Below are 26603 nucleotides of genomic sequence, written 5' to 3'. Positions count from 1 at the left end.
CACAGGATCTAGACCTCACCTTTGCTAGCTATGATCTCAACCCTAGGTTATTCCTTACCTCGGGTTAGACCACATTCTAACCTTAGATCTAATCCTAAATCCCAGATTAGTCAGCTTAGGCATTGATAAGCATATACCCTAGTTAGTCCAAACTTGGTGCAGAAACTTAGGCTACATTCATAAAATTCTCAATTTGATGCCTGTGACTTCACTAAATGGTGCAAAAGCGTGATAATTATCTAAGTCATGTCTTGCCATTTGATTTGATATGCTACATGACCCAATTTGGATTTGTCAATCAAAAGATATAGGTTGTCAAATCTGCATACATTTTTCCAACAAAAAAAAAACCGTGGCCACCTAGTTTTTTGTCCCAAATCCAAATGAGCACCTAGTTTTCTACTTCGCTCTGACAGAAAACACTCCTAAGTGGGCATCCGTACCCAAATACAAATACAAATACTGAATATCTGAACCCGTGGGAAAAAAGATAGATCTACAATGTGGTATCATAGCAAGTCCTCTGTAAGCTGTCTGAGGAACCAAATCCACCGTGCGACTGAGAATGGATATGAGGGTCTCAACAGACAGAGACTATGACAGAGATCGGTGCCGTGAAGGGATAAAATCCATGATGGAATGCTAATGGTGGCGATCGACGTGCATAGTCTGCTGTGGTTTCCTTGCAGTAGCTCTCCATTAGACAAGTGCTAGTGTCACCCCAACCAGTGTAGCACACATTAAGGAGAGATGCCCAAGTGCCATCTATGTGTCAACGAGCTCGCGAGTCTATTGTCGCTCGCTCATTGGCAAGTCTATCGTGTCTCTCAACTCTAGGTCTTGGCTGCGTTGTCTCCCTAGGGATTGCTAGTCCATGCTATCTGACTTGAAAAAATCAAGTAGTCATCTCTAACTAGACTACAACATGGGACCCAACCACGGTGCCATACATTAGATGTAAGAGTACAGTCAAAACTAGACAGAAAGAGAGAGCAAACCACACCACACACAAACTGAATTGAGTGGAAAGAGACAGAGATTACAAGGGATCTCAAGAACAGGCCCAAGAACTATTGGGCAAAACCTCCACTGAATGGTGCGCAAGAGATGCTACACTGAGATAAACAACAAGTGAGGACGGGGGGGGGGGGGCTATATATAGGCACTCCACCTCCCCTACTCGTGGTACAGTAGGCCAACCCCTTGCTCTGGATGGGTCAACTGACAGCCTATAGAGGGCAAAGGGGACACATCCGCATGCAGTTGTACTGACAACCCTTAGGTGGAAACACCAAATAGGCAGATCTTCCCTCAGCTTGTACTACCCTCACTGGCAACGGGCACAGCCTCAACAAAGGCCCTCTGTCTGACCTAACCTAACCATGGTACATTAGGAGATGCTGACCTCCAACGCCCCCTCTCAACTCTTGGATGTAACATCATCTCCAAGGAGCTGGGTGTGACGCCGGAGCAACTGAAGGAATAATCCATCAATGAACCTCCGTCGCGAAGACCACCACAAGTACTGTCGTAGAAGCCCCGTCTTTGCGTGAACAATCTCAACACAATCACTAGACACCTGGAACTGCTGCTCCTAGGCCACTGGTGCTAGGCATACTCCTCTAGTCCGGTACTATACTATTAGGTTCAGCAAGAAGCAGCCTACAATTGCTATGTCTAGTTGTGAGGCTGCGTACAAGGCACCCTTTATAGATACTATGGAGTGTGTCTGGCTCCGTAAGCCACCTGCACATCTGGAAGTCTACCAGACCTATTCCACTGAGTGCTTTGGCCATTGCGTGTAATCCTGTCTTTCATGCACATACCAACCACATGGAGCTTCACTATCACTACGTTCGAGAACAAAAGTCAATTGTCCTAGATTCCAATGGAGGACAACTTAGCAGATCTCTTCACTACGGTTTCTAGGATATTTCAGCCATGGAGGGAGGTTTCTTGCCACTTCGGGGTCTCCAGGATTGCTCTCCTTGGGATGAAGACTCACTAGCTTGGGAGCAGCAGCTAGATGTGGTATGGGACGTATGTCTCGACTTCAAGGCTGGCTAGCTCTCTGAGGTGGTCTAGAAATCAGGCTTGGGGGTGGCTAGACAATGGGACATTCCCACAAAAAACCCATAAGGGTTGGAGCTAGGAGTTCACCTCCCACCCGTAGGCTTAGGGGAAGAGGGGAGAGGAGGTAGAGGAGTGGGCGACATGAGAGGAGGTGGAGGAGGGGGCAGGGTAGGGCAGGTTAGAGGAGGCGGGGAGAGGGAGAGGGGGTGGGGAAGAGGGGGAGAGGTAGAGGGGGTTCTGTTGGATTCTGGTTCAAAGTTGTACACTATTAGGGCCAGTTGCTTACTAGACCCAGGCGGGGGTTGGTATCAGAGCCAGCTTCGAGCTATGTAGAGTCATGAGGCTGTAAGGAAACAGCGTAAATTCCCTTGGGTGGGTAGCGGAGAAATCTGCAACACACCTTGCTGCTAGTGTTACAACGGCTGGCTGGAAAATTATGCAAAAGAGCTATGCTATAGACAATAGTCTTGGTATGACTAGCACGGCTGTGCAAGCAGGTATGCATGGCATGCTGACTCATCTATCAGCACATTTACCGACCTGAGATGCTAGTGGGATTTAAGCAAACAATTGGTTGTGCTAACCGAAGGCCCTGTGCAGCATGGAACAGCTCTCTTGCTGTTCCTCAAGTCTTGTTCAAGGTGCAAAGTGGCTGTTATGTGTTAACAGGTGAAGTTTTCACTGATGGGAAAAGGGTGAGCTGGTAAGGGCTGGAGCGAGTCTACCAAGACTGATCTCACCTAACTCTTGGGGAAAGAGAATCTACAACTGTTACTTCTTTGCGAATCTTTGAAGGTGTGGCCTAAATAAGGATGCATCTGTCGCTTAATTTAGGTGGTTTGCTCTATTTTTGGGGTGGTATGCACTGTGGGACATGCTCACGGTTTTGAACTGCAGTCAAGCCTTAGTTTGTGGCCTTGCATGTCAATAAATAGAGTGCATACACCAGATTTGAAGGAGATGAAACTCATTAAAATTAAGAGGTGAAGATTTCACAAGTAAGAGAAGGATGAATTGGCTGGGACTGGAGCCAGTTTACAAGGACTGATCTCGCCTCACTCTTGGCGAGAGAGGATCTGCAACAGGTGTGACCTAAGGTGTGGCCTAAGCAAGGGTGCATGTGTTGCTTGTTTTAGGTGGTATGCTCTATTTTTGGGGTGGTATGCACTGTGAGACAGTACATGCCTAAAATAGTGGCATTTCACAAGTAAGAGAAGGATGAATTGGCTGGGACTGGAGCCAGTTTACAAGGACTGATCTCGCCTCACTCTTGGCGAGAGAGGATCTGCAACAGGTGTGACCTAAGGTGTGGCCTAAGCAAGGGTGCATGTGTTGCTTGTTTTAGGTGGTATGCTCTATTTTTGGGGTGGTATGCACTGTGAGACAGTACATGCCTAAAATAGTGGCATTACATGCAAGAGAGCTGGTGATTGCATGCAAGCTTGCAAGAATTCCAGTTGCTGTATCCAGTGTGTATGAGAATTCTAGAGCCTACAACAGTAATTTGTAGCCTGTATGGGCTTGCACGTGATGAGAACAACCTTTTAGCCAAAGTTCTAGCACAACAGGGGGTAAAATTAAAGTTCCAAGGGTGTGGTTCCAATTGAGCAACTGATCGTAGACTCTAGCTATTCTATTTTTTGCCAATTGTAGTTAGACTTGCTAAAAACCAGGGACGACTTTTAGCTGTTAGTATCCAAGTTGAGTCCAATTCTGGCCAAATAGCCTAAATTTAGCAGTTACCTGAACGAAAACTCCCGGCCTCTTAGTCGTGGGAATTTTGACAATTCCTGCATACAAAGGTGAACTGCCATGTGCAAGTGTATTTACTGGCTTGCGCACACTCATGGTTGTGAACTACACATTAGGAAATAAGTTTTTTTTTGAATTCCATAGTTAAACACTTCCGCGTGTAATTGCTGGGATGCTCTATCAGTCTTCCACCTGTGGGATACCCTCTGTGGGGATTCATTTCTAACGAGACTCTCTCTTGCCTTTATCCAAATTCCTCTGTACCTCCTTCATGTCCTGGATGTAGGCCCAAGGCAGGGTCTTCTGCTGCTCCTTCCTGCTCACTGAAGTGCTGATCTGCTGGATGCCAAGTGAGGCCACAAAGGCCCCTTTATATAGGGCTCCAAGCGCCTTGAACTGGCCGATTGGGTAGGAGGGTTTGGCCGACCCAAACAGCCCCCCCCCCTCGCCGTGGGGGCACGCATGTTGAGGGCTGGCTGGCCCAGCCTGGCCACGTGGCAGGCTGCCACTGGCCCCCAGGCCTGTCCAGCCCTAACCCGCCGACCTCCTCTAGGCCCTTTCTGGCCCCCAAAAGGCCGTGACCTGGAAGCCTTCCTGCTGCAGAAAATCCGCACCTGTCCAGCCCTCTTCCAGGCCCCGGATCTGCTCCAAGGCCTACTGTACAACCTGCTGACATCAGCACCACCTCATTGCACTGTTTTCTGCCTGCAAACCCTGCACACGTTTGCCCTCTCCAATCGTGGACAGCCTCTGGACAGGCTCTGCCAGGTATATGCTCTTTTGTGCTGCCCACATGGAAGCCTGTTTGTTGTCCATGTGGCAGCCCCCTCTTTCTGCTTTTCCATGTGTGAATGCTGCCCACATGCCAGCCATGATGTGGCCATGTGGCAGCCCCATCCTACCCTGCTCCACCCCCCCGATGCACTCCTCATTTGGGGCTCACAGATGGGGAGGTGACCACTACTATTCCAACATTACAAGAACAGCAAATAGATATAAGACATGGAGGTAAGTCTTAGCATCCCTATTTATATGTATGTGATATGAAGAGTATCGCTTCATCAAATACTCTCTCATAGTCAACCCTATCTTCATGGAGAAAACATGGTTGTCCTTTGTGCAAAAATATTTCTCTAGATGAATGCCAAAACAAGCCCAAACTCATCTCTAAAACAACAACAAATAGTGCAGTTCCAAACTCATGACAGTCACTTACAGGGTTGAAGACCATTTATGATGCATAGCAAGGACTAGCTACTGTGACAGTCACTTACAGGGTTGAAGACCATTTATGATGGAGAGGCTCGGAAGAAAGGTCGTCGAAGAAGCTTCGAAATGAGACTTGAATGAGCCAAAATAGGGCTGTGGAGAGCCGCTAAAGAGGCTGGAAAATTTTGAGTTTTTGCCCCTCTTTTTTTTTCTTTTGCCTAAGTCACCTGGGACACTTAGGACTCATAACCTAAAGTCTGGTAGGACAGTTAGGACACTGACTTAGCGTAACCCAACCTAACCTACTAATTGAACCTAGTTAGGTTAACCTAACTGACCAACTAACCTAACCTAGCTAACTAGACCTAACTGACCTAAGTCCCACCCCACTAACTAAACCTAACCAACCTAACTTGACCTACTTACTAACCCTAGTTAGGAACCTTAGACCTTTGTCTAAGGTTGGCGTGGGAAGTGGCATCGCGGCGGCGGCGCATGGGCGTGGACAGCGATGCATGGGCTGGGATTGCGAGGGCTTGGCACAGACAACAGTTGATGAGATTGCTATTGGCTGACGTGATGCCGGTTGATGGGCTGAGGATACCACGGCTGACGGACTATCAAGGGCTTGGCACAAACAACGAGCGTCAATGGGAGCTACTAGTTGACAAGATGCCGGCTGATGGGCTGATAAGGTAAGGATATTCTTTTGTGATGCTTTCTGACGAACATGGGCTAAACCCCACCAATTCATAACGTATCAGTGATACCTTAATCTGAAGAACCAGACGTCTGAATTCCATAACCCGCTCTGGCATTTACTATATGTACGTTTCCTAATCCATGGGTAAGAGTTACCTGAATAGCTGTCTCTCAAGGCCCACACAAACCTCTCAAGTAAAAAACACGAAGCATGAAGCTCTGACTTGTTCATAGCAGCTGCGACTCATATCGTGATGGACATACTAGTGGATGCATGTGAATGCAGACTATCGGACATAAGCAAGTGTGAACCGTAAAATGTGTGTGTGGGTGCCACTTGGACTCAAAGAAGTCATTCGAGCTTAACACAAAAAGAACAAACCATCCGTTTAACTCATTCAAATCTAAGACAAAAAACAACTAGGTGCCCTTGCAATCGGTCAATAAACAATCCATTTACTGTGAACATTTACCTTGTCAAGACCAACATCAACATAAGAGCCTGGGCTGGACAAAGCTCTCTTATTCACAACAACTCCTGCAAAGGGCCAAAAAAAGGCTAGCATGTTAACCCCATGACAAAGCATAAAAAGAGAGAGCTTTTATCTATTGAAACCTAAAATATCTCACTGATACAAATTTTTAATTTGTTAACTCTACTCCAACAAATACACTAAACGTATAGAAAAAAAGATGTGGGGCTGTAGGTGCGAGGTACACTAAGGGCCATTTTTTATTCTTTGATTTATCCTATATTGGAGCACGGTATATACATGACTTTCGGCTCTCTACTTGGCTGCACAATTCTGTAGACTTGTGTCTGTTTGAGTTTCCTCATGTTTAACATGTTGAGGTTCAATCCAAGGGTAGTATGATCGGTGGGCAACCTTCAGCAGGGGTTTGGCTACAGCAAGCAAGCCCTAGTTTTTCTGACATGGAGAAAAGATTCAAAATTGAAAAACCTAAATGTTAGACCTTCAGAATAGTCTACAACATCTATGTATAAACACACAATTTGGTCTACCTTATTGAGGCCTCACATATGTCCACCGGATGTGGCACTACCAAACAACATCATGAACCCACCAAAATCATCCAGATGCCCAAGTACCACCGTCAGGTCCATCCAATGAATCCACTCCACTATTGCACATGCCATCCTCGGTCTGATACATGACCATCCAGTTGCCCCATCATGGTAGGAGCAGCCCAGATCCTGTCAAGCACCAAACATCAAGGGTCTATTTCAACCTGACAATTTTTCAGCATCGTCCATAAACTCCTTCACCTTGTTGTCCCCCACCATAACCAGCTTCCTGCAATTGGTCCTCTATAGATCCGCTTTCCAATCAGCTGCCTTGTACGAAACAGACAACACATCTCGTATCTTTCTTCTTCAACATCAACCATACAATCTGGATATGAATCAAGGGGACGATGTTCATGACCATCTAACAAAAGTCAAGGTGGTAAGGGACCAGCTCGCAGCAGTTGGTCAGAAGGTAACCTCAAGTCATCTAGCGTTGCTGACATTACACAAACTACCTCGCAGTTTCAAGAGTTTTGTGACTACGGTCACTGCAGGACAGAGGACCAAGCCTCTCACCTTCAAAGATCTTGGCCCTTTACTATTGCAGGAAGAGGCTCGGGAAAAGCTATTTACTTAATCGGACGAGAAGGTTCTTGTGGCAAGGGTAAGTTCAAAAACTCCAAGAATAGCAAGACCGAGGATGCTGAGAAAAAGAGGCAGATGAAGTGCTTCTACTGTGAAAAGATGGTCATTCCGCTAAAGAATGCCGCAAGAAGAAGGTGGACCTCAAGCGAAAGGAGTCGTCCAAATCCAAGGAGGAGCCAAAGACCAAATCAGCAAACGTCACGACTGGCGCTCTCTTCTCTTTATCATTACTCTGTACTCCTCAGCCTATGCAATCATAGAAGGAAAGGAAAGCCGGTACGTGGATAGTGGAGCTTCATCCAACAAGTAGTGGTTCAAATCCATGGAAGGTACGCATCCTGATTCCAAGGTCACTGTGGGGGATAACCGAACATGCCCTGTGAAGGGTGTTGGTAGTATTCCATTCATCATGATTGCAAGAAACGAGGAGCTGATTTCCGGAGTACTGTATGTACCAAATTTGTGCAAGAACCTTTTGTCTGTCTGTCTGTCAGATGGACAAGCACAACATGCCGGTCTTATTCAACAACGGCAAAGTCAATGTCAGATCCCAGGCAAATGGAAAGGTGGTGGCTCCAGAAGTAGAGGAGCATGGGCTATATCGACTCAATGCTCTGTTGGTGCACGGAGACCATGGCAGATCCAAATTGTGGCATGAGCGGTTCGGTCACGTCAATTATGGCAATCTTGCCGAGATGCAAAAGTCAAAGATGGTGAATGGACTTCAGGCAATGATCGTGTTTGCAAGGCTTGCTTGGAGGGCAAGCAACACAAGGACAAGTTCCCACAAGAGGCCTCATCACGGGCCAAGAAGCCGCTCAAGTTGGTTCATTCCGACATCTGCAACCCAATTCTCTTTTATTTGTGGATGATTTCAGTCGCATGACTTGGGTATTCTACCTGGCCAAGAAGTCTCAGGCTTATGAGAAATTCAAAGACTGGAAGGCCCAGGTAGAGAAGGAGAGCGGGGAGGTAATCAAAGCCTTCTGCACAGACAGAGGGGGGGAGTTCACTTCTACCGAGTTCAATGGATTTTGCAAGAAGCACAGGATCAAGAGACAGCTCGCATATCTCAGCAGAATGGAGTTGCTGAGAGGAAGCACAGGACCATCACAGAGACAAGTTTGACCATGTTGCAAGGGAGAAATCTTTCAAAAGATTACTGGGGTGAAGCCGTGAACACTGCCGTTCACATCCTTGTAGGCCATCTTCTGGTGGTTCTAGTGATGCCCTATAGGCCATGGTATGTGCCTTGTAGGCATAAATATAGGCACTTGTAGAGTTAGTGCCTTTTAGGCCACACAGGACACTTAGTCCTATGTGACACCTAGGACACTTAGTCCTAGGTCTAGGTACTTGTACCTTGTACTTCTCTTTTTTCTATTATCCAAGTTTGATGTGACGGCTAAGACTTGTGCGACGCTTTGCTATCTGCACTCTCTCTCTCTCATTCGATCCTACAGTGGTATCAGAGCAGCGTTTTAGATTCACCTCCTGCACCCGGACTCGTATCAGCTCCCTTCAGCTTCACTGCCCCTTCATCTGTACAGTCGTACGGTACAACTTCGTACATGTTTTTGTACTGCACTACGTACGTCCCTTGTACCTGCGCCGTACAACCGTACAGTTCCGTACTGCTCCGCTCCGTACTACGTATCTACACCGTACAACCTACACACAGGATCTGCATCGCCATACAGCCATACAACAGGCGTCGTACCCACTTCGTACTTACGATGTACTTGCACCGTACGCCGTACATCTTCCGTAAGGTCTTGTAATTGCTTAGTACTACATTCCGTACTTGCATCGTTGTACAGCCACGTGGAAACGTACCTACACCCCGTACAGCCGTACCTGTTATTCCGTACACCAGGTTTTCGCACAGTAGACATACCTACTCCGTACAGTCTCCGTACATTGTACATGTGTCGTATATTGGATTCCGTACTGCGCTCAGTACTATCTATACAGTGGTACTTGTCCCAAGAGTACCGTACAAGCTTGGCACGTGTGAAGTCTTTTGCAGGGCATTCTCAAAATTTCGGGCTTTTGTGTTGGGAGCTCAATTTCAACTTGTGTTTGGGACAGTAAATCATACTTTTGCAGTTTAAAGCCTTGAGGCTATACATTGGGTCAGATTTGCATACATTGGGTCACATTTGCAAAAATTTCAGCAAAATTTGAGGCTTTTCTGCATTTGCCCTCTTTTTTGTCTATTTGCCCTCAATAAATTTGGGGCTTTTGCCAGATTTGCTGTCTTTGCAGTGAACATTGCCTGTCACAGTCACATTTGGGTCAGATCTGCATTTGCCCTTTGATTTGGGTCAAAAATTTGCACATATTTCCTGTCATTTTTGGACAGCCAGCTTTTTACAGTGATAGCCTTGAGGCTTTTGGGTTTTCAGGTCTCTTTCAGGGTATCACATTTGCTATGGCTGGGAACAATCAAGATTTATTTGGAGTTCTTCGTGAAGATGATAAGTTGGATGGCACCAACTATCCGATGTGGTCTTATCTCATGAAACAGATTCTTGTTGCAAAGCATTTGTGGAATATTGTTTCTGGGGTTGATTTGAGGCCAGCCAATGCTACAGTGGTTGCCTCTATTGCTGGTCCCTCTGTAGGGGTTACTCCTCCTGATGCCTCATCTTCTAGCACTCCTTCTACTACTCTTCCAACTCAGGAACAAACAAGATGGGATGCAAGAGATGCAAATGCACATTCATGTATTGCTTTATCATGCAAGAGAATCATTATTCCACACATCCGGTCTTGCAGGACAGCAAAGGATGCTTGGGATAAGTTGGCTTCTCTCTATCAAATTCGCAATGAGGCACGTGTTGCATATTTGACAAGGCAATTACAGGAAGTCAGCATGAATGAAGGTGACTCTATGGATGCATACCTGACAAAGGTCAAGGACCTCATGGAACAACTTGCCAACATTGATGAGGTGGTGCCAAATTCACAGCTTGTCAAGACCACATTGAATGGACTGCCAGATACATATCAAGGGTTTGCTACAATTAGTGGCCATGGGTAATCCAGACCACTATTCTTTTGATTAGCTAGTGACTTTGCTTTTGCAAGAAGAGCAAAGTAGAGCTAATAGACAAGCCATTATTCCTGATCATGCATTTGCTTCACAGCAGACAAGAAGAGGCAAGGCTTCCAAGCCTATGGGCAAGCCAAAATCTGCACATAGCAGCTGCAATTCCTCCCATGCATCTAAAAATACCGCAGATAAGTCAAAGAAGAAAAGATGCAACTATTGTCGCAAGTTTGGACATGACATTTCAGAATGCAGGAAGTGCATTGCTTCGGAGAAAAAAAAAGCAGGATTGATAGTTAATGCCTCTCATGCTATTGAATCCCATGAGCCAGAAGATGCTTCACATGCACATGCTCTTCAGGATGATTGGGCATGGGCTGTCCATTGCTCATTTGATCCCTCCAAAGCTAATGCATTCTTTACTGCTAATGATGCTCAGTCCTGGTACTTTGATAGTGGTGCTTCCAAACATGTCACATCTTGCAGATAGTTGTTTCATTCTTTAGTTGATGCACCTCGAGGGGGGACTGTCACATGTGCTAATAATGCTTCATATGCTGTAAAAGGAATTGGAGATGTGCAGCTCACATTCATTTCAAGCCATCCTGTTACTTTGACAAATGTTCTTTTTGTGCCTGGAATTGAAGTCAACTTGATTTCAATTTCAGCAATTGCCACTCCAGGTTTCAGAGTTATTTTTGATGGCTACAGATGCCTAGTTTATGATCTTCGTGATGACAATGCCATAGTTCTCACTGACACTTTGCAAAAAGGGCTTTATCACCTTGATCATCACTCAGCTGCACTTTCTATTGAAGCATTGGCTATTTCAGATTCACAGCTTGCTGAAACTCATCTTTGGCATCAGAGAATGAGCCATCTCAATTATAGAGCTCTTGCAAAGCTACATTCACAGCAGATGGCAAATGATGTACCTCAAACTCACACAGTTTCCAAACATGTGTGTGAGGGTTGTCTTTTGGGTAAGATGCATCGATTTCCTTTTCAAAAGAATTGTCCAAAACTCTCACAAAGGAAATTGCAGCTAGTGCACAGTGATGTCTGTGGCCCAATGAGGACAAATGCCATTGGGGGGTACAAGTATTTCATGACTCTCATTGATGATTTCACAAGATATTGCTGGATATATCCTTTAAAAGCCAAATCTGAAGTTTTCTTATGCTTTCAGAGATGGCTGAATATGGTTGAGAATGAATCAGGATGCAAGCTTGTCACCCTCAACACAGATAGGGGGGGAGAGTATATGTCGAAGGAGTTTGATGCATTTCTGTCTTCACGGGGAATTATTCACTCATGTACTACTCCTTACACTCCTCAGCGAAATCCTGTTTCTAAAAGGAAAAACAAGTCCACAATGGAGATGGCCAAATGCATGCTTAAGGCCAAGTCTTTGCCCAATAAATTTTGGCTTGATGCAGTAATGTGTGCCAACTATGTGCTGGATACATCACCTACACGGGCATTGAATACTGTTACACCTTATGAAGCATGGAAAAGCCAGATGTTAACAAGTTTGATGCCTTTGAATCTTGGTTACCTCTCCCATCCTCAGAAGAGGATTTTGACCAGCAACATGAGCCTCCTGCAGGCCCTCCACCAAGCAATAATCAGCCACTACCTCATGCTGATTTGCAGGTTTCCAGGTTTCTCTTCCGGCACATAATGATCCCACTATTCATGATGCAGTCATTGAAGAAAGAGCTGTCAATAGACAACAAAGGCAAGTTCCCAAATGGCTTCTTGATACATTGAGGGACAGCAAAGAAGATCAGCCTTTTGCTGCAAGGAGAAGATTAGGGAATAGACAGCATGGTCACTTTCTTGAGTTTGCACTCCTTGCTACAGCTTGCAATGAAGAGCCTCTGTGCCATAAAGATGCTTTTGACGGCAAAGAGTGGATGGATGCAATGAGAGCTGAGCTACATTCCATTGCTAAAAATGACACATGGGAATTAGTAGATCTCCCTCGCGGCAAGCATGCCATCGGAACCCGGTGGGTCTACAAATTAAAAAGGAAATCTGATGGCAGCATAGATCGATACAAAGCCCGTCTTGTTGCAAAAGGGTATGCCCAACCACAAGGCATTGACTTTGAGGAGACAATTGCTCCCACATCCAGGATTACTACCATTAGATGTGGCATTGCTATTGCAGCCCATCATCATTGGCAAGTGCACCAACTTGACATCAAGACTGCTTTTCTTCATGGGGATCTGCAGGAAGAAATATATGTCACACAACCTCCTGGCTTTGAGGTTGTTAATTCTGAAAATAAGGTATGCTAGCTTAGAAAAGCCCTTTATGGCTTGAAGCAGGCACCCAGGGCATGGTATGCCAAAATTCATGCACACTTACTATCCCTTGGTTTTCGGAATAGTCCCACAGAACCCACTCTTTATGTCCGTGGGAGTGGATCTGATTTTTTAGTGCTGATTTTATATGTGGATGATATGCTCATCACGGGCCCAGATACTCAGCAAATTGCAGCTTTCAAGGCTGATTTGCAGCAGTTTTTCGAAATGTCAGACATGGGACAGCTCTACTATTATTTGGGCATTCGGTTCAACGGGGGGTATCATGATGTCTCAGTCCAAGTATATTGGACAACTCCTTGATCGCTTTCAGTTTGAGGATTGCAAGCCGATTTCTACTCCAGTGGACCCTGGCTTCAAATTCTCAGCTCATGATGGGAGCCCACCATGTGATATCACTCTTTATCAACAAGCTGTTGGATGCCTTATTTATTTATGTCACACCAGACCTGACTTACAGTATGCAATATCTCAGCTCAGCAAATTCATGCACATGCCCAGTTCACAGCATTGGAAGGCAGTGAAGAGAGTCTTCAGATATCTCAGAGGCACTCAGGATTTAGCCCTCTTCTATGGTGATCAAGGTTCACTTACCATGCATGCTTACATGGATAGTGACTGGGCAGGATGTTCCGACACCAGAGTGTCACATACTGGCAATTGTTTTTTGCTTGGCAATTCATGTATCTCTTGGCTCAACAAGAAGCAACCAACAGTTGCCACATCTAGCTGTGAGGCTGAGTACAAGGCAGCTTTCACCGCTACAGTAGAGTGTGTTTGGCTTCGACAGTTACTTACAGATCTTGATATTCGCCAGACATCCTCCACTTCTGTCTACACTGACAGCCAGAGTGATTTGGCCATTGCACGTAACCCAGTGTTTCATGCGCGTACCAAGCATATTGAAGTTCATTATCATTATGTTCGGGAGCGGTTGTCAGCAGGAGACAGAGAGTTGTCCTATCTTCCCACAGAGGACAACATAGCAGATATGTTTACAAAGGCACTTTCTCGTTCCAAGTTCGAAGTCTTTCGATAGGCTTTACACTTGGTTCCCTTTGTTACATGATCTGACATACTCGCTTTAGCTGCTTTAGGAGTCATTACTTCCCTAGTGGCACAACATATGTATTCCTTACCCGCTTATGCTTTTATAGCACAGGATTATACGACCCAGGCCGCGCTATACACCCATCACCAGTACATCGCTGGTTTTATTATGACAGGGGCGTTCACCCACGGAGCCATATTCTTTATACGGGATTATGATCCGGAACAAAATAAGGATAACGTGTTGGCAAGGATGTTGGTTCACAACCAACGACATTTTCACCGTCTGGAGTAACAATAAGTCGAAGGACACCGTGCATCGACGGGTGGTGGGGACCCATACTCACTATAACTGGATCCACTTTTGTAGGAGGTATACCCATGAATCCCTTGTACATTCATAGGTGGCTATATCCTTTTGGATGAACATGTGCCACCATGACCAGAAAATACCACGTATTCAAAGACGTTCCAGAATACTTCAGCCCATGCCATGGAGGGGGGTTTGTAGGCCATCTTTTGGTGGTTCTAGTGATGCCCTATAAGCCATGGTATGTGTCTTGTAGGCATAAATATAGGCACTTGTAGAGTTAGTGCCTTTTAGGCTACATAGGACGCTAAGTCCTATGTGACACCTGGGACACTTAGTCCTAGGTCTAGGTACTTGTACCTTGTACTTCTCTTTTTTCTATTATCCAAGTTTGACGTGACGGCTAAGACAGAACCTTGTACCTCTCTCTCATTCGATCCTACAATCCTCAATAGAACCAAGACCAAGGCTTACTATGGTAAGAAGCCAACGATATCTCACTTACGGATTTTCAGTTCTAGTGCATTTTTTCATGTCCATAAAGATGAGCGGACGAAGCTTGATTCCCATAGCCGAAGATGTATCTTTGTGAGATACAGTGAAGAATCCAAGGCCTATCGTCTTTTCAACCCGAAAAAGAAGCAGATCCTTATCAAGAGGGCGTGATCCTTGAGGAGTCAGAGCCACAGCTTGCAAAAGAGGTTCATGAACTTCTGTCATTACCCCCACCTAAGATCACCATCCAAGAGGTAGAGACGACTGAAGAACCCGAGGAAGAGGAGGAGGAGCATGCTGTTCCAGAACCAACTCCCAAGGCAACTCCAGCAAAGGCACCTCCATTAGAGAAGAAGCTACCTCAGTGGTATTTGAAGACTTTAGTAGACTCACGGGTCACGGACATTCCCGAGATCAGTCTCGAAGTGCGGCGATCTCAACGCAACATGAAGACTCCCCCCCTGAACTACGCTATGGTGGCTCAGCTTGAGGAGCCTTGTTCTTTGAGGAAGCGAAAGATATTCCAGAATGGCAGGAAGCCATGCAAGCAAAGATGGATGCCATTCTGCATTGCCTTGGCTGCTCATCACAGATGGCCTATTTTTCAGATGGACGTCAAGTCTGCATTTTTTAATGGAACCCTAGAGGAGGAGGTATATGTGGCACAGCCACCATAATTTCAGATTCCAAGATCCCTATCAAAAGTATGCAAACTGAAGAAGGCCTTATACGGGCTGAAACACGCCCCTAGAGCATGGTACCAACGGATAGATGTTTTCTTTCAAAAGATTGGGCTTGAGTGGAGTCCATCAGAAGCAAATCTTTATCTCGACACAGAGGGGGATTTGCGGCTAGTATTGATCCTGTATGTGGATGACCTCATCATTACAGGGGATCGTACGAAGAGGATTCCTCAGGTCAAGAGACTTCTCATGGAGGAGTTCGAGATGACGGACTTAGGCATACTTCATTACTTTCTTGGGATTGAGGTGAAGCAGGGAAAGAGCTGTAGCTTTATCTCACAGGAGAAATATTGTAGGGAGCTGCTCAAACGCTTTCAGATGGAAGATTGCAAAGCAACATTGACTCCCATGGAAGCTGATCTGAAGCTTAATGTACATGATCCATCTCAGCCGGTTGATTCATCACTGTATCGACACATGGTGGGAGTTTGCTTTACCTCACCAATACCAGACCGGATCTTTCCTTCTCAGTTGGATTGCTCTCAGTTCTTCGCCACGCCCAAGAAGGCCCATTGGGACACAGGTATGAGGGCCTTGAGGTACTTGAAAGGTACCTGCACCTATGGCATCACTTACACGAGAGGCATTGAGTTGGGAGGTTTCTGCAATAGTGATTGGGCAGGTGATAGTGACACCCAGAGATCGACTTCTGGATATTGTTTCTTACTCTCATCAGGAGCTGTGTCATGGTTGAGTAAGAAACAACCTCTTGTCGCCCTTTCATCAAAGACAGAGTACAGGGCTGCTTGTACAGCGGCATGCGAAATATTGTGGATCTTGGAGGACATGAACATGGCCCAAGAAGATGCGACTGTGATTATGTGCGACAACCAGAGTTGCATAGCAATCGCCAACAACCCCGTGTTTCACGCACGGATGAAGCACATCGAGGCCCACTACCACTTTGTTCATGAACTCATGACAAAGATGTCATAGAGTTGATGTACTGCCCGACTGACGACAACATCTCGGATGTCTTCACGAAGGCACTTCCTAGGGAGCAGATGGAACACCTCATTTGACGCCTGGGGATCGGCCCACAGTTGTGTCATTGAGAGGGGGTGTTAGAAATGTCACTGCCCCACCCGTGAGCCCCCGATTTGAGGGGACAACGGGGCAGGAGACTATAGGGGGATGGGGGCTGAGTGTACCTTGCTGTCTGAGGGCAGCACCCTGCATGGAACAGTGCGCCAGCACCACGGGCCCATGGGGGGTGGCATTTGCAGCACATGTGTACCAGCCAGCAGCAGCCAAAAAGGCCCAGCATATGGGGCCTTATATAGGCCAAAGGGCTGCCCTAGAAACCGACCAGAAGTCGGCCATTTAGGCCCTTCTGGAAGACAGTGCAGCAGACTGGAACCGACTGAAAAGTCGGCCAGTTTAGGGGGCTTGCTGCCCACCTATATAACCCCCTCCCCCCCACACTATTCTTCATCACCAACACTCACAGCCTGCACCCAGGCAAGCGTGCAGGGAGAGGAGTAGACTCAGCCTTTTGTATCAGCATCACCTTTGCTGTTCGGTGCTCACCTCTTGAGCTTTTGTCAGCCCACTGTTTGTGGAAGAATACCTCTGAGTTTTGTCTCTCTCTCTCTATCTCTTTGAGTGTTGTTTGAGCTGCGATCGGGAGTGAGAGGAGTGAGTGATTCTATCCTCTACTTTCCAACAAAGAAGTGCCTGATCAAAGGATTGGGAATGTTCCATTTACTACCGATCAATCTCTAATGTTGTTTATATTCCATACCTTTGCAAGAATGTGCTTTTAATAATTGTTTTGACTAAGCATAGGATGAAACTAGAATCTAAGGACCAAGAGCATAGGATTTGGGGGCATGAAAGGGAAGAAAGAGGGGGCTGCCACATGGGCAGCACCTCACAGCAAACCGAAGCTTCAAAGGGTGCATCAAGGGAGCTGATGTGCAGGAGAGATGGCAGGGCATCAAGAATTGGATCTGGCCTGGCACGAGGCGACAGAAGAGCAGCAAAAAAGTGAAGGTATGCGGCTGGAGAAAGCCAGACAAAGAGGTGCCTTGACGGGACAGATGTTGCAGCAGAAAAGGGGGCTGTGGTGGTGGCAATGGAAGGCCACCCACCTAGCCTTGGTACTGCCCAAGGGAGGGGCCTGGGAGCAGCCCTAAAAAGGCCGACCAGGTCAGGCAGCAAACCAACCAGCAGGTCGGCCAAAGTGCCCTGCAAAAGGGCCTCAAACTGAGACCCCCCCGTTGGTTTTGGGGGGCAGCAAAGTCGGCCATTTAGGCTTGGACCAGTCAGCCATTTCAGAGGTCCCTTGGGGCCTATATAAGGAGAGGCTTTGAGCCTCACAATTCATCCAGCAGCCAGCAAGTTTTGGGAGCGGAAGGAGCAGCACCACCCTCACCTTTGGGCCTACATCCAAGAGGCAAAACAAGGGAAGAGTTGCTGCAGACTGAGCCCTTCCAGGGCTGGAGCCTTGGCTGTCTTTTGGGGCAGCAAGGTGCTGAGGTCAAAGGACAGAGAATCTACATACGCTGGAGGTGGAGCACACAGGCTCAAGTTCTAGAGGTATCTGGCAGATACTCGTGGTAAGATCAAAAGACCACGCTCTGGTGGGACTTTGGATCTCTGTCTCTTTGTATTGTGTCCATAGTATTGGACGGAAATATATTCTTTTGGTAGCTTCTATATCTGGCTGGATCATTGTCTATCGATGCGTCTGCGCATCTATTTGAAGCATATACGTTTAAGAAGTTTGTGATTCCACATCCAGCATACACACTATTAGTCTTCCGCTCTGCGTACCCTCTGTTGGTCAATTCCTAACATGGTATCAGAGCCCAAGTAGGAGGCTCACAAGTGTGGGAACCTGAAGGCAGGGACCTTGCTGAAGGACGACCCTAATTCAAAGGCTCTTGGAAATCAACTTCCACGACTAGAGGATAGTGCCCTTGCAAGGTTCAGTCAGGTGTGTACAGAGTTCTGGTCTACAGAAGGTTGAGTTTGTTTTTTTGGACTTTGTTGTGTGGTTCAGCAGCAGAGATGTCAATTTCACAAGCCTCTTCAGTTCCTTCTATCCCTTCCTCCTCCCCCAATCGAGTTCTTTCTTCCACCATCCCTAACTTTGGAGAGTCTCAGAAACAAGATGGACTAACTATCCTATCTAGAAGGTGAAGATCCGGAGTCATTTAGTGGCTCAGAAATTGTGGAAACTGACAACGGGAGCAGAGGCGAAGCCGGAGGATGTGGTGGACAACAATGGGAGGATACTCATACCAGTAGATGGAGAGGAACTCGAAGCATGGGAAGATAGAGATGCCCACACCCTGGCGTTGATCATAGGGACTACCGCGGACTCTGTGCTTCCTCGCATCCTGATGACTGACACGTCAGTAGAGGCATGGGCCATTCTGAAGGATCTGTATGAGACAAATAACACATCCCGGATCTTGCTTCTTCAGCATCTCTACAACTTGGATATGGATGAAGGAGATTCGATACATGACCACTTGACGAAGGTCAAGGTGGTGAGGGATCAACTAGCGTCTGTTGGTGAGAAGGTGGACTCGTGCCAGTTGGCCTTGATGGTACTGAGGAGACTCCACGAAGTTTCAAAAGCTTCGTTACGACTATGACAGCAAGACAGAGGACCAAACCTCTGACTTTTGAGAAGCTGGGTCCATTACTGCTCCAAGAAGAAGCTAGGGAGAAGCTCTACAACAATGACAACAATAACAAGGCGTTGCTGACAAAGGATAACGCTGGCAAAGGAAAGGGCAAGCCTAACGGTGGCAAGCCCAAGAAGGATGACTCTGGAGATAAGGAGGACACTTCCAAGAAAAGAAAGCAAAAGAAAAAGGGTTTCTATTGTGACATGCCAGGTCCTTTTGTGAAGGATTGTAGAAAGAAGAAGGCGGGTCAGAAGAACAAGGAGGAGTTCGACTCATTCAGATGGTGACAGAAAAGCCAAAGCTAATGTGGCAATCGAAGAACTATTCTTGGTGACATCTCCATGGTTACGGAGGTAAGATATGCCGTCCTAGAAGCCACAATGAAGATGTCTGACATTGAGATGTGGGCCGAGGGGGAGTTAGAAACCTTTGTGAAGGTGAAGGACAGCATGGAGTGCTTGCAATCTTCCAAGTGCATGGCTGTTGATACTGACACGAGGGTGGATTCCATGGAATGCCCTAGGGTTTCACGTTCAGATGGTTGCTGTAATTCAGCAATAGAGGATTGCACAGGTTATTCGTATGTGCCTCGATGAGGTGCATGGTTTGCTTTCAGAGCAAGCACACAGGCAGTACGACGATCTGCTATGTACTTGATATTCTTAATTAAAGCCTTTATAGCATGTTGTGGGGAGAATCTGCTCTTCATATGTCTCAGGTAATGAGAGATTGGAAGGAATGGGCCTTCTTCGAAGGTAGAAGGGGAAGTGTGGGTGCTTCTTCAAATCACGGGCACAGATTGCTGGAAGGTGATGGACAAGGTGTAGTGAAGCCGGAAGAGTACCTACTTGAGAGCTCAATGAGAGTTCGTGGTCCAAGTTATCTGGAGATATTCTTGGGATTTCATTTCTCAAGATGGTTCTTTTGCTGCGGACCTTTCCAAAGGAAGGACGGGTTGAAACAGACCCTGAGAGCATGGTGCCTGAAAGACTCCAAGTTATTGACTCATTATGATGGGGGACAACTGGAAGATCGTGCTGGGGCATCAAGCCTTGGATCTAGCCTGGCACGAGGTGACGGAAGAGCAGCAAAAAAGCGAAGGTATGGGGCTGGAGAAAGCCAGACAAAGAGGCGCCTCAAGGGACAGATGTTGCAGCAGAAAAGGGGGCTGGGGTGGTGGCTATGGAAGGCCAGCCACCTAGCCTTGGTACTGCCCAAGGGAGGGGCCTTATATAGGCCTCCCTTGGGGCCTGGGAGCAGGCCTAAAAAGGCCGACCAGGTCAGGCAGCAAACCGACCAGCAGGACGGCCAAAGTGCCCTGCAAAAGGGCCTGAAACTGAGAGCCCCCCGGTCGGTTTTGGGGGCAGAAAAGTCAGCCATTTAGGCCTGGACCTGTCGGCCATTTCGGAGGGCCCTTGGGGCCTATATAAGGCGAGCCTCACAATTCATCCAGAAGCCAGCAAGTTTTGGGAGCAGAAGGAGCAGCACCACCCTCACCTTTGAGCCTACATCCAGGAGGCAAAGCAAGGAAGAGTTGCTGCTACTAGGGCTGGAGCCTTGGCTGTCTTCTAGGGCAGCAATGTGCTGAGGTCAAAGGACGCAGAGTCTACATACCTTGAGGTGGAGCACGCGGGCTGAAGTTCTAGAGAAATCCAGCAGATAGTAGAAGTGCGTGGTGGTAAGATCAAAGGACCACGCTCTGGTGGGACTTTGGATCTATCTTTGTATCGTGTCCATTGTTTTGGACGGAAATATATTCTTTTCGTAGCTTCTATATCTCGCTGGATCATTGTCTATTGATGAGTATGCACATCTATTTGAAGCACATAAGTTTAAGAAATTTGTGATTCCACATCCACCACACACACTGTGTGAGCTCCTGGGCTATTCTATCAGTCTTCCACTATGCCTACCCTCTGTTAGTCGATTTCTAACAAAATCACCATGCACATACATGTGGGAACAAGGGAGAGAAAGAAAGAAAGAAAGAAAGTTTATTCAAGTCTTCGGAAGACCGATGGGTCTATGAGACTGTGAAAATCCTGATACAACGAGCTGTGGTAGTGGAGCTACTAAACGAGCGTCCATACCAATGCAAAATGCAAAATGCCAAAAATGCAGAATGGCAGTACTAAGTCCTAAGTACAACATAGTCATGTCGGTGGTCGACTATATATCAATCTCAGCATCATCATCAATATCATCATCATCCCCAGCAACAGCAAGATATCAGGATGGATGAGGCAGTGGAGGCATGGAGTCGGCAATAGAGTGTTGTCAGCCACTCAGAGGTGCGGTCCGGGCACGTCTCTTTGTCGTAGCTCTACGTCTAACCAGGGCTACTGTGACCCCCGTCGGTCAGGCTCCAACTCTAAACAAGGAGGGGATGTCTCCAAGTGTGATCTGTGTGTCGACCCTCTGTCTAAGCTGTCGGGTCACGGGCTCCGGGTCACGGTCATGTCGAGGCCTCATCTCGTTGGGGTCCATGTGATCTAGCTAAAAGAACTCCGTGATAGAGCTCTGAAAGGGATCAACCGAGGAAGAAGTCTGCCCCACTTCCCTATGTAGAGGAGGGGGCAGGTGTCCTACGGGGGCCTGTAAGAAGTCGTCCCTCTCGTACCACTGCCCACTTCCCCTCCTTTCGGGCCTGATCCCGCTGCTGCAGCAAAGAGCGCCTCTCCTCAACCTGTAGAGGTGTGAGGTCCTCATCCATAGAGATCGCTGGCTGATCTCGAACGACCGACCTGCGTCATAGAGCTGAAAGTCGTGCCTGAGTGTCATGAAATCGTATGATCAGGGGTTGCTCTCAGTTGGGATCCTCCCCACCCGCCATGCCCTCTCTATCCTGTGCTCAGCCACACCCAGGGTAGTGGTCACGAACACAGCCGCATCTGCCATCGGTGTAGCCTCAGTGCGTGGGATCCCGCGTACTCTGATGTTGAGAGCCTTACTGGCTCTCTGCTGCTGCTGCTCCATGAGGGTAGCCAAAACGGTGACCCTTGCGGGTTCCCGTTTGGCCACGTCAACCCATCTGGAAGTCTCCTCAATAGCAGATTGCATGCTCGCAATCTGTGCCTCGACCACCGGGGTACTCCCTGGGACAGTGTGTATGGCTGTGACCTCCTGTCGGAGCTGCATAATATCCTGTTTGAGTCCCTTAATAAGACCCGCCTGCTCCTGTATGATGCGGCTCTGCTCCTGGTTGAAGCAGACCTGCTCCCGTGCGAAGCGGGCCAGCTCCATCTCACGCTCACGAAAACTATGTATCTCCGTGAGTAGGGTCTCGCGGGCCTCTGGTGTGTCAGTCCACCCATGTCCATGCTGAAACTGTGGTGACTGTGGCATGAAAGAGTGGGACTGAGTCCGAAAACTGGACGGTGGCTGAGTGAGGAACGGAGATGAGAGTGGAATGGGTGAGGCAGTCCCCACGGGGTGTGGGAGGATGGGCTGACTGAGAGGAAGAGGGGAGAGTGAAGCATAGTTTCCACGCGTTTCGGAAACGGGGGTGCAGAGCACGGCGGGAAACGGCGTTTCCGAGTTTCGGCCTCCGGGAGGAAACGGGGAAACGGAGTTTTGGTTTTAGGGTTTAATACATACATATATAATTAATAAAAACATTACAAAAGCTTTAAAAATAGTAAATACATCTTTGCTCAAGTTCAATATAAATCTATGATTTATCACATCAATCATTCAAATTTCAATGTCAAAGACTCAAATGATAGATCAAAATTCAGAAATGACAACTGTAGGCTCAAGGCTCAAGCCTCAAAAGAGTCAATACAAAACAAGATCCATCATCCATAATCCATATGTAATAGACTATGGTAAATACAAAACATGATCAAAAAATATCCATGTGGCTGGCAGCAGCTGCTCAATGCTGGAGCCTGGCATGACAAAATCCTAGACCTAAGTGCTCCAAAAATCACTCATCAAGATCATCCATGGAGGAGTCGCGTGTCTCCTCCAACTCATGAGAGTCAGCCTCAAATGAAGAAAGGGTAGGATCGTGGTCCTCTGCCTCTACTGAAGTGGAAGCGATGGATCCCCCCCTCTGCCTCTGAGAGCGGGTGGTGCAGCGGGTGTTGTGGCTCGGCACTGTCAGCTCCTCATAAAGCAAGATGTACATATCACGCTCATTCCGTGGGATCTCTGGGATGAACCTCTCTCTCCTGATGTCGATCTTATCCACATTCACCTGCGAAGGCTCCGGATGTCGGGCATTCCTCTCAAGGAGCTGGAGGTTGCAATGACAAAACACCAACCGCTCTAGCTGAGCGGTACTCAGCCTATTCCTCTTCTTTGTATGGAAGAGGGCCCAAGTGCTCCAATTCCTCTCACATGGACCCGAACTGCAATCCTGTGAGAGCACTCGAATGGCGATGCGTTTCTGTTATTGAAATGCACATACAATTAGAAATTAGAAGTTAGAACTAAGTGGAAAGTTGAAACAAGAAAGATGCACATTGTACTATGTAGATTGTAGTTAAGGGTAGTGAATTACCAGCGTGGGAGCACAATTTCCATACTTCTCCCACCATGAGACAGGCTGTAGCTGAGTCTCTCGAAGCTTTGCAGTCTCTCGACCAAAGCTTCCCGTCTGGTTGCGAAAGGCCAAGAGATCATCCTCTATACATTTCAGCATGTGCACATTACCACCTGTCAAGTTCCCGATGTATGTCATGAAGCCTTCGTCTAGCTCCTCGTTCTCGTATTGCTCCTCATCTCGCCACAAAGGATGCAATACATGTGCTACTGCATGAATCGGCCTGTGAAACCAATCCCATCACCGATTCCACACAGCCTTGATTTCATCAACCCTTTAGAGATCAAACCATAAGATAAAAATGGACAAAAAACAAGAGTCAAGAGTCAAGACCAATGTAAAGACTCAAGAGTGAAATAAAGATAAGAAGTAAAGCAAGGGTGGTCAGGACTGAGAAGACTTACTTCTCTGCTCTCAAGTAGTCTTGCTTGTCGAGAGCCTCCCCAATCTTGTCCATGTACTCGTATAAAAGGCCTATAGTACTGCCCTCCATGTCTGTAATGCGTAACACTGTGTAGATGGGGTTGAGAGTTTGGACCAACCCCTCAACCTCTACCCACCACTCCTCTCTCATGACATCACGTACAAAAGCTCTTGCCTTGGGGCTCTCTCTCTCATCCCACTCTAGCCATTCATTTGAGTAGACAGTGCGTACCAACTCTCTGCGGACTCGCAGGAATCTCTCAAGCATAATGAACATGTATGCAAATCTGGTGGCTGCAGGCTGCAATAGCTCAAGAGTGCTGTAGGCCCGATACATGCTCAAGACTTTTGGCCTCTTCTTCACAAACCTCACCATGCTTCGTCATGTGCGAAAGATGGCTTCAACCCATTGTATTTGACCTATGTCCTCAATCAATAAGTCGAGGCTATGTGATGCACAAGGGGTCCACACAATGGCTGGAAATTCATCCTCTAGCATAGAGCCCATAGACTTACAATTACTTCCATTATCTGTCACCACCTGCACAACATTCTCAGGCCCAATTTGCTCTATAGCCTCCCTTATATGTGTCCAAATAAATGCACCTGTAACTGTGAGACCTCGGAGGGAGGCATCAATGGCTTTCAAAAACATAGTGCCTTTGCAGCATGACACCAAAACATTGTATACATTTCTCCTGCGTACATCTGACCACCCATCACACAATACAGTGCAGCCATACTTTTTCCATGTTTCCTTCAAGGGCTCTAGCTGCACTTCTATGCATGATTTTTCCCGCTTTAGCTCCCGTGTCCGCAGAGCCTCAGATGTAGGGCCATCCCACTCGCATCCAATGCGGCTGATGGCCCTCATGGTCTTCCTCCATTGATTTGTCTTGGCCACATGAAAAGGAATGGCACACCGTATGAACATCCGGGTGAGCTCCCTAATTGCCTCTGCAATTGCTTGCGTTTGTAATCCTGCTTGGATGCTAGCCCTTTGTACAGTATTTATTGGAGGGGTGTCTAGTGAATGTGATACATCACCTGGCAAAGGAGTCCTCCTTGCATGCACACCCGACACTGAGGTAGAGGAGAAATCTGATCCTGTGTCTCTGCCTCTGGCCCTCTTTGCTACTGCTGCTTGACTTGAACCAGCTTCCTCTTGACCACCCATTGCTGTAGATACTTCCTCTTCGGGAACGGCCAAACGCTTACGCCTCCACATTTCAAGGCTTTCCCGAACATCTAGAGGAACAGAGGGGCATGTCCCTACATCTTTGTTTGGAACCTAAGCAAGATGGTCCTTCACACGGGTGACACTCCCCGTTTTGACCAACCCACAATACTCACATCTCCATTTCCTGGAGCCACCAGATCCTGCATAACCCCCCACTTGCTCCACATGCTCCCAAAAAGGATCTAGAGTCCGAGCCATGTTACCTGTGCAATTCGAGGTCGGAGACTCGAAGAGATTCGAGAAGTGGAGGCTGTTTTTTTGGTCCTGCAGCCCCTTCTTGCTTGGTAGAGCTAAGAGGGGCCAGGGCAAAGGTGGAGGCCGGCGAGGTAGAGGGCTGAGGTGGAGGTAGATGGGTAGAGGAGGGCAAGGTAGAGCAGGCTGCAGCTCCAAACGGATGAAAACACAGGCGAAACACAGCAGGCGAAACGCAGCGCGGCCGAAACAAAATACAGGTCGCGCCCGGGTTATAGAAACCCTGGAAAAGACAAAAAAACGAAAACGCCGTTTCTGGGGACGGAAATGTTTTCGAAACGTTTCGGCGTTTCGCCCAGGCTGAAACGGCGTTTCTGAAAACTATGGAGTGAAGCGTAATGCGGCACAGTGTATGACACCTCGGAAGTAGGTGTCATAAGCTGTGTGAGAGCTGTAACAGGAGAAGAGGGAAAGGGAACAACAACCGGCGCCATGGGCATGAGTATGTCACTGATCGTAGATGTAGATGGAGCTGAGACTGGAACTAGAGCTGGGCCTGAAACGGGGACTGAAGTCGAAGTAGAGATAGAGATAGAGGATAATAATTTTATGAGGATATATACTGGGAGGCGCGACCTTCACCCCGCCCACTGCTGCCCTCGCCCCGCGCGCTGCCTAGGCTCCACCCTGCCACTCCCACCCTTCTCTCCCCGCGCCCTCCCCTCGCACCTTGGTCGCCGCCCTGCTTGCCTTGCTGCGAGCCCCCTCCGCTGGCTGAGTGCTCCCCCCTGCTGACTGGCTGCCCCCCTGCTCCGGTCCAGCCGTGAGCCTCTCCAGGATGGCGCATCCCCAGCCTTGGCCTGCTTGTTGGTGGCTTCCTTCCCGTGGCAGTGTGGTCTTCCAGGCTGGTCTTTTGCACCCTTCTCCCTCTCCGTGGAGTAGAACGCGTCTGGGTTGGGGGTGTTCGGGCTTTTGGAGGTGTCAAGCCACTTGTGGCATGGGGCCTTGCACTTCTTCGGAGGGGAGTATCTTCGGCTTCAGCTGTCTCCCTTGCCCTAGCGGTCCTCCACATTTGCACCTTCACAGCAGCAGTAGGTTCATCTTTCAGGAAGCGTCTCTCCCTTCCCGGTGGCATTTCTTTGGCGGGAGGAGGTTTGC

At 47.7% G+C, this 26603-nt stretch overlaps 1 protein-coding gene and 1 pseudogene across 4 annotated transcripts in view; both read right to left on the bottom strand.

The window, feature by feature from the left end:
- Window positions 1–26603, bottom strand: part of LOC147884895 (methyltransferase C9orf114 protein) — a 78682-nt gene that overhangs the window by 41170 nt on the left and 10909 nt on the right. For 3 of the 4 annotated variants that reach the window (XM_087397108.1, XM_087397107.1, XM_087397109.1), the window contains exon 5: window positions 6210–6274. In XM_087397108.1, the coding sequence (XP_087253234.1) occupies window positions 6210–6274 (65 nt within the window). The remainder of the gene's footprint in view (window positions 1–6209; window positions 6275–26603) is intronic. The other variant, XM_087397110.1, reaches the window with a different exon arrangement.
- Window positions 23146–25451, bottom strand: LOC147884896 (uncharacterized; annotated as a pseudogene).

Source organism: Dipteris shenzhenensis, chromosome 26 (assembly GCF_047967505.1).
Source record: "Dipteris shenzhenensis isolate YYH24624 ecotype China chromosome 26, Dip_SZ_1.0, whole genome shotgun sequence".
Taxonomy (NCBI): Eukaryota; Viridiplantae; Streptophyta; class Polypodiopsida; order Gleicheniales; family Dipteridaceae; genus Dipteris; species Dipteris shenzhenensis.
The sequence above is the reverse complement of the archived record's forward strand: the minus strand, read 5'-3'. Positions and strand labels throughout refer to the sequence as shown.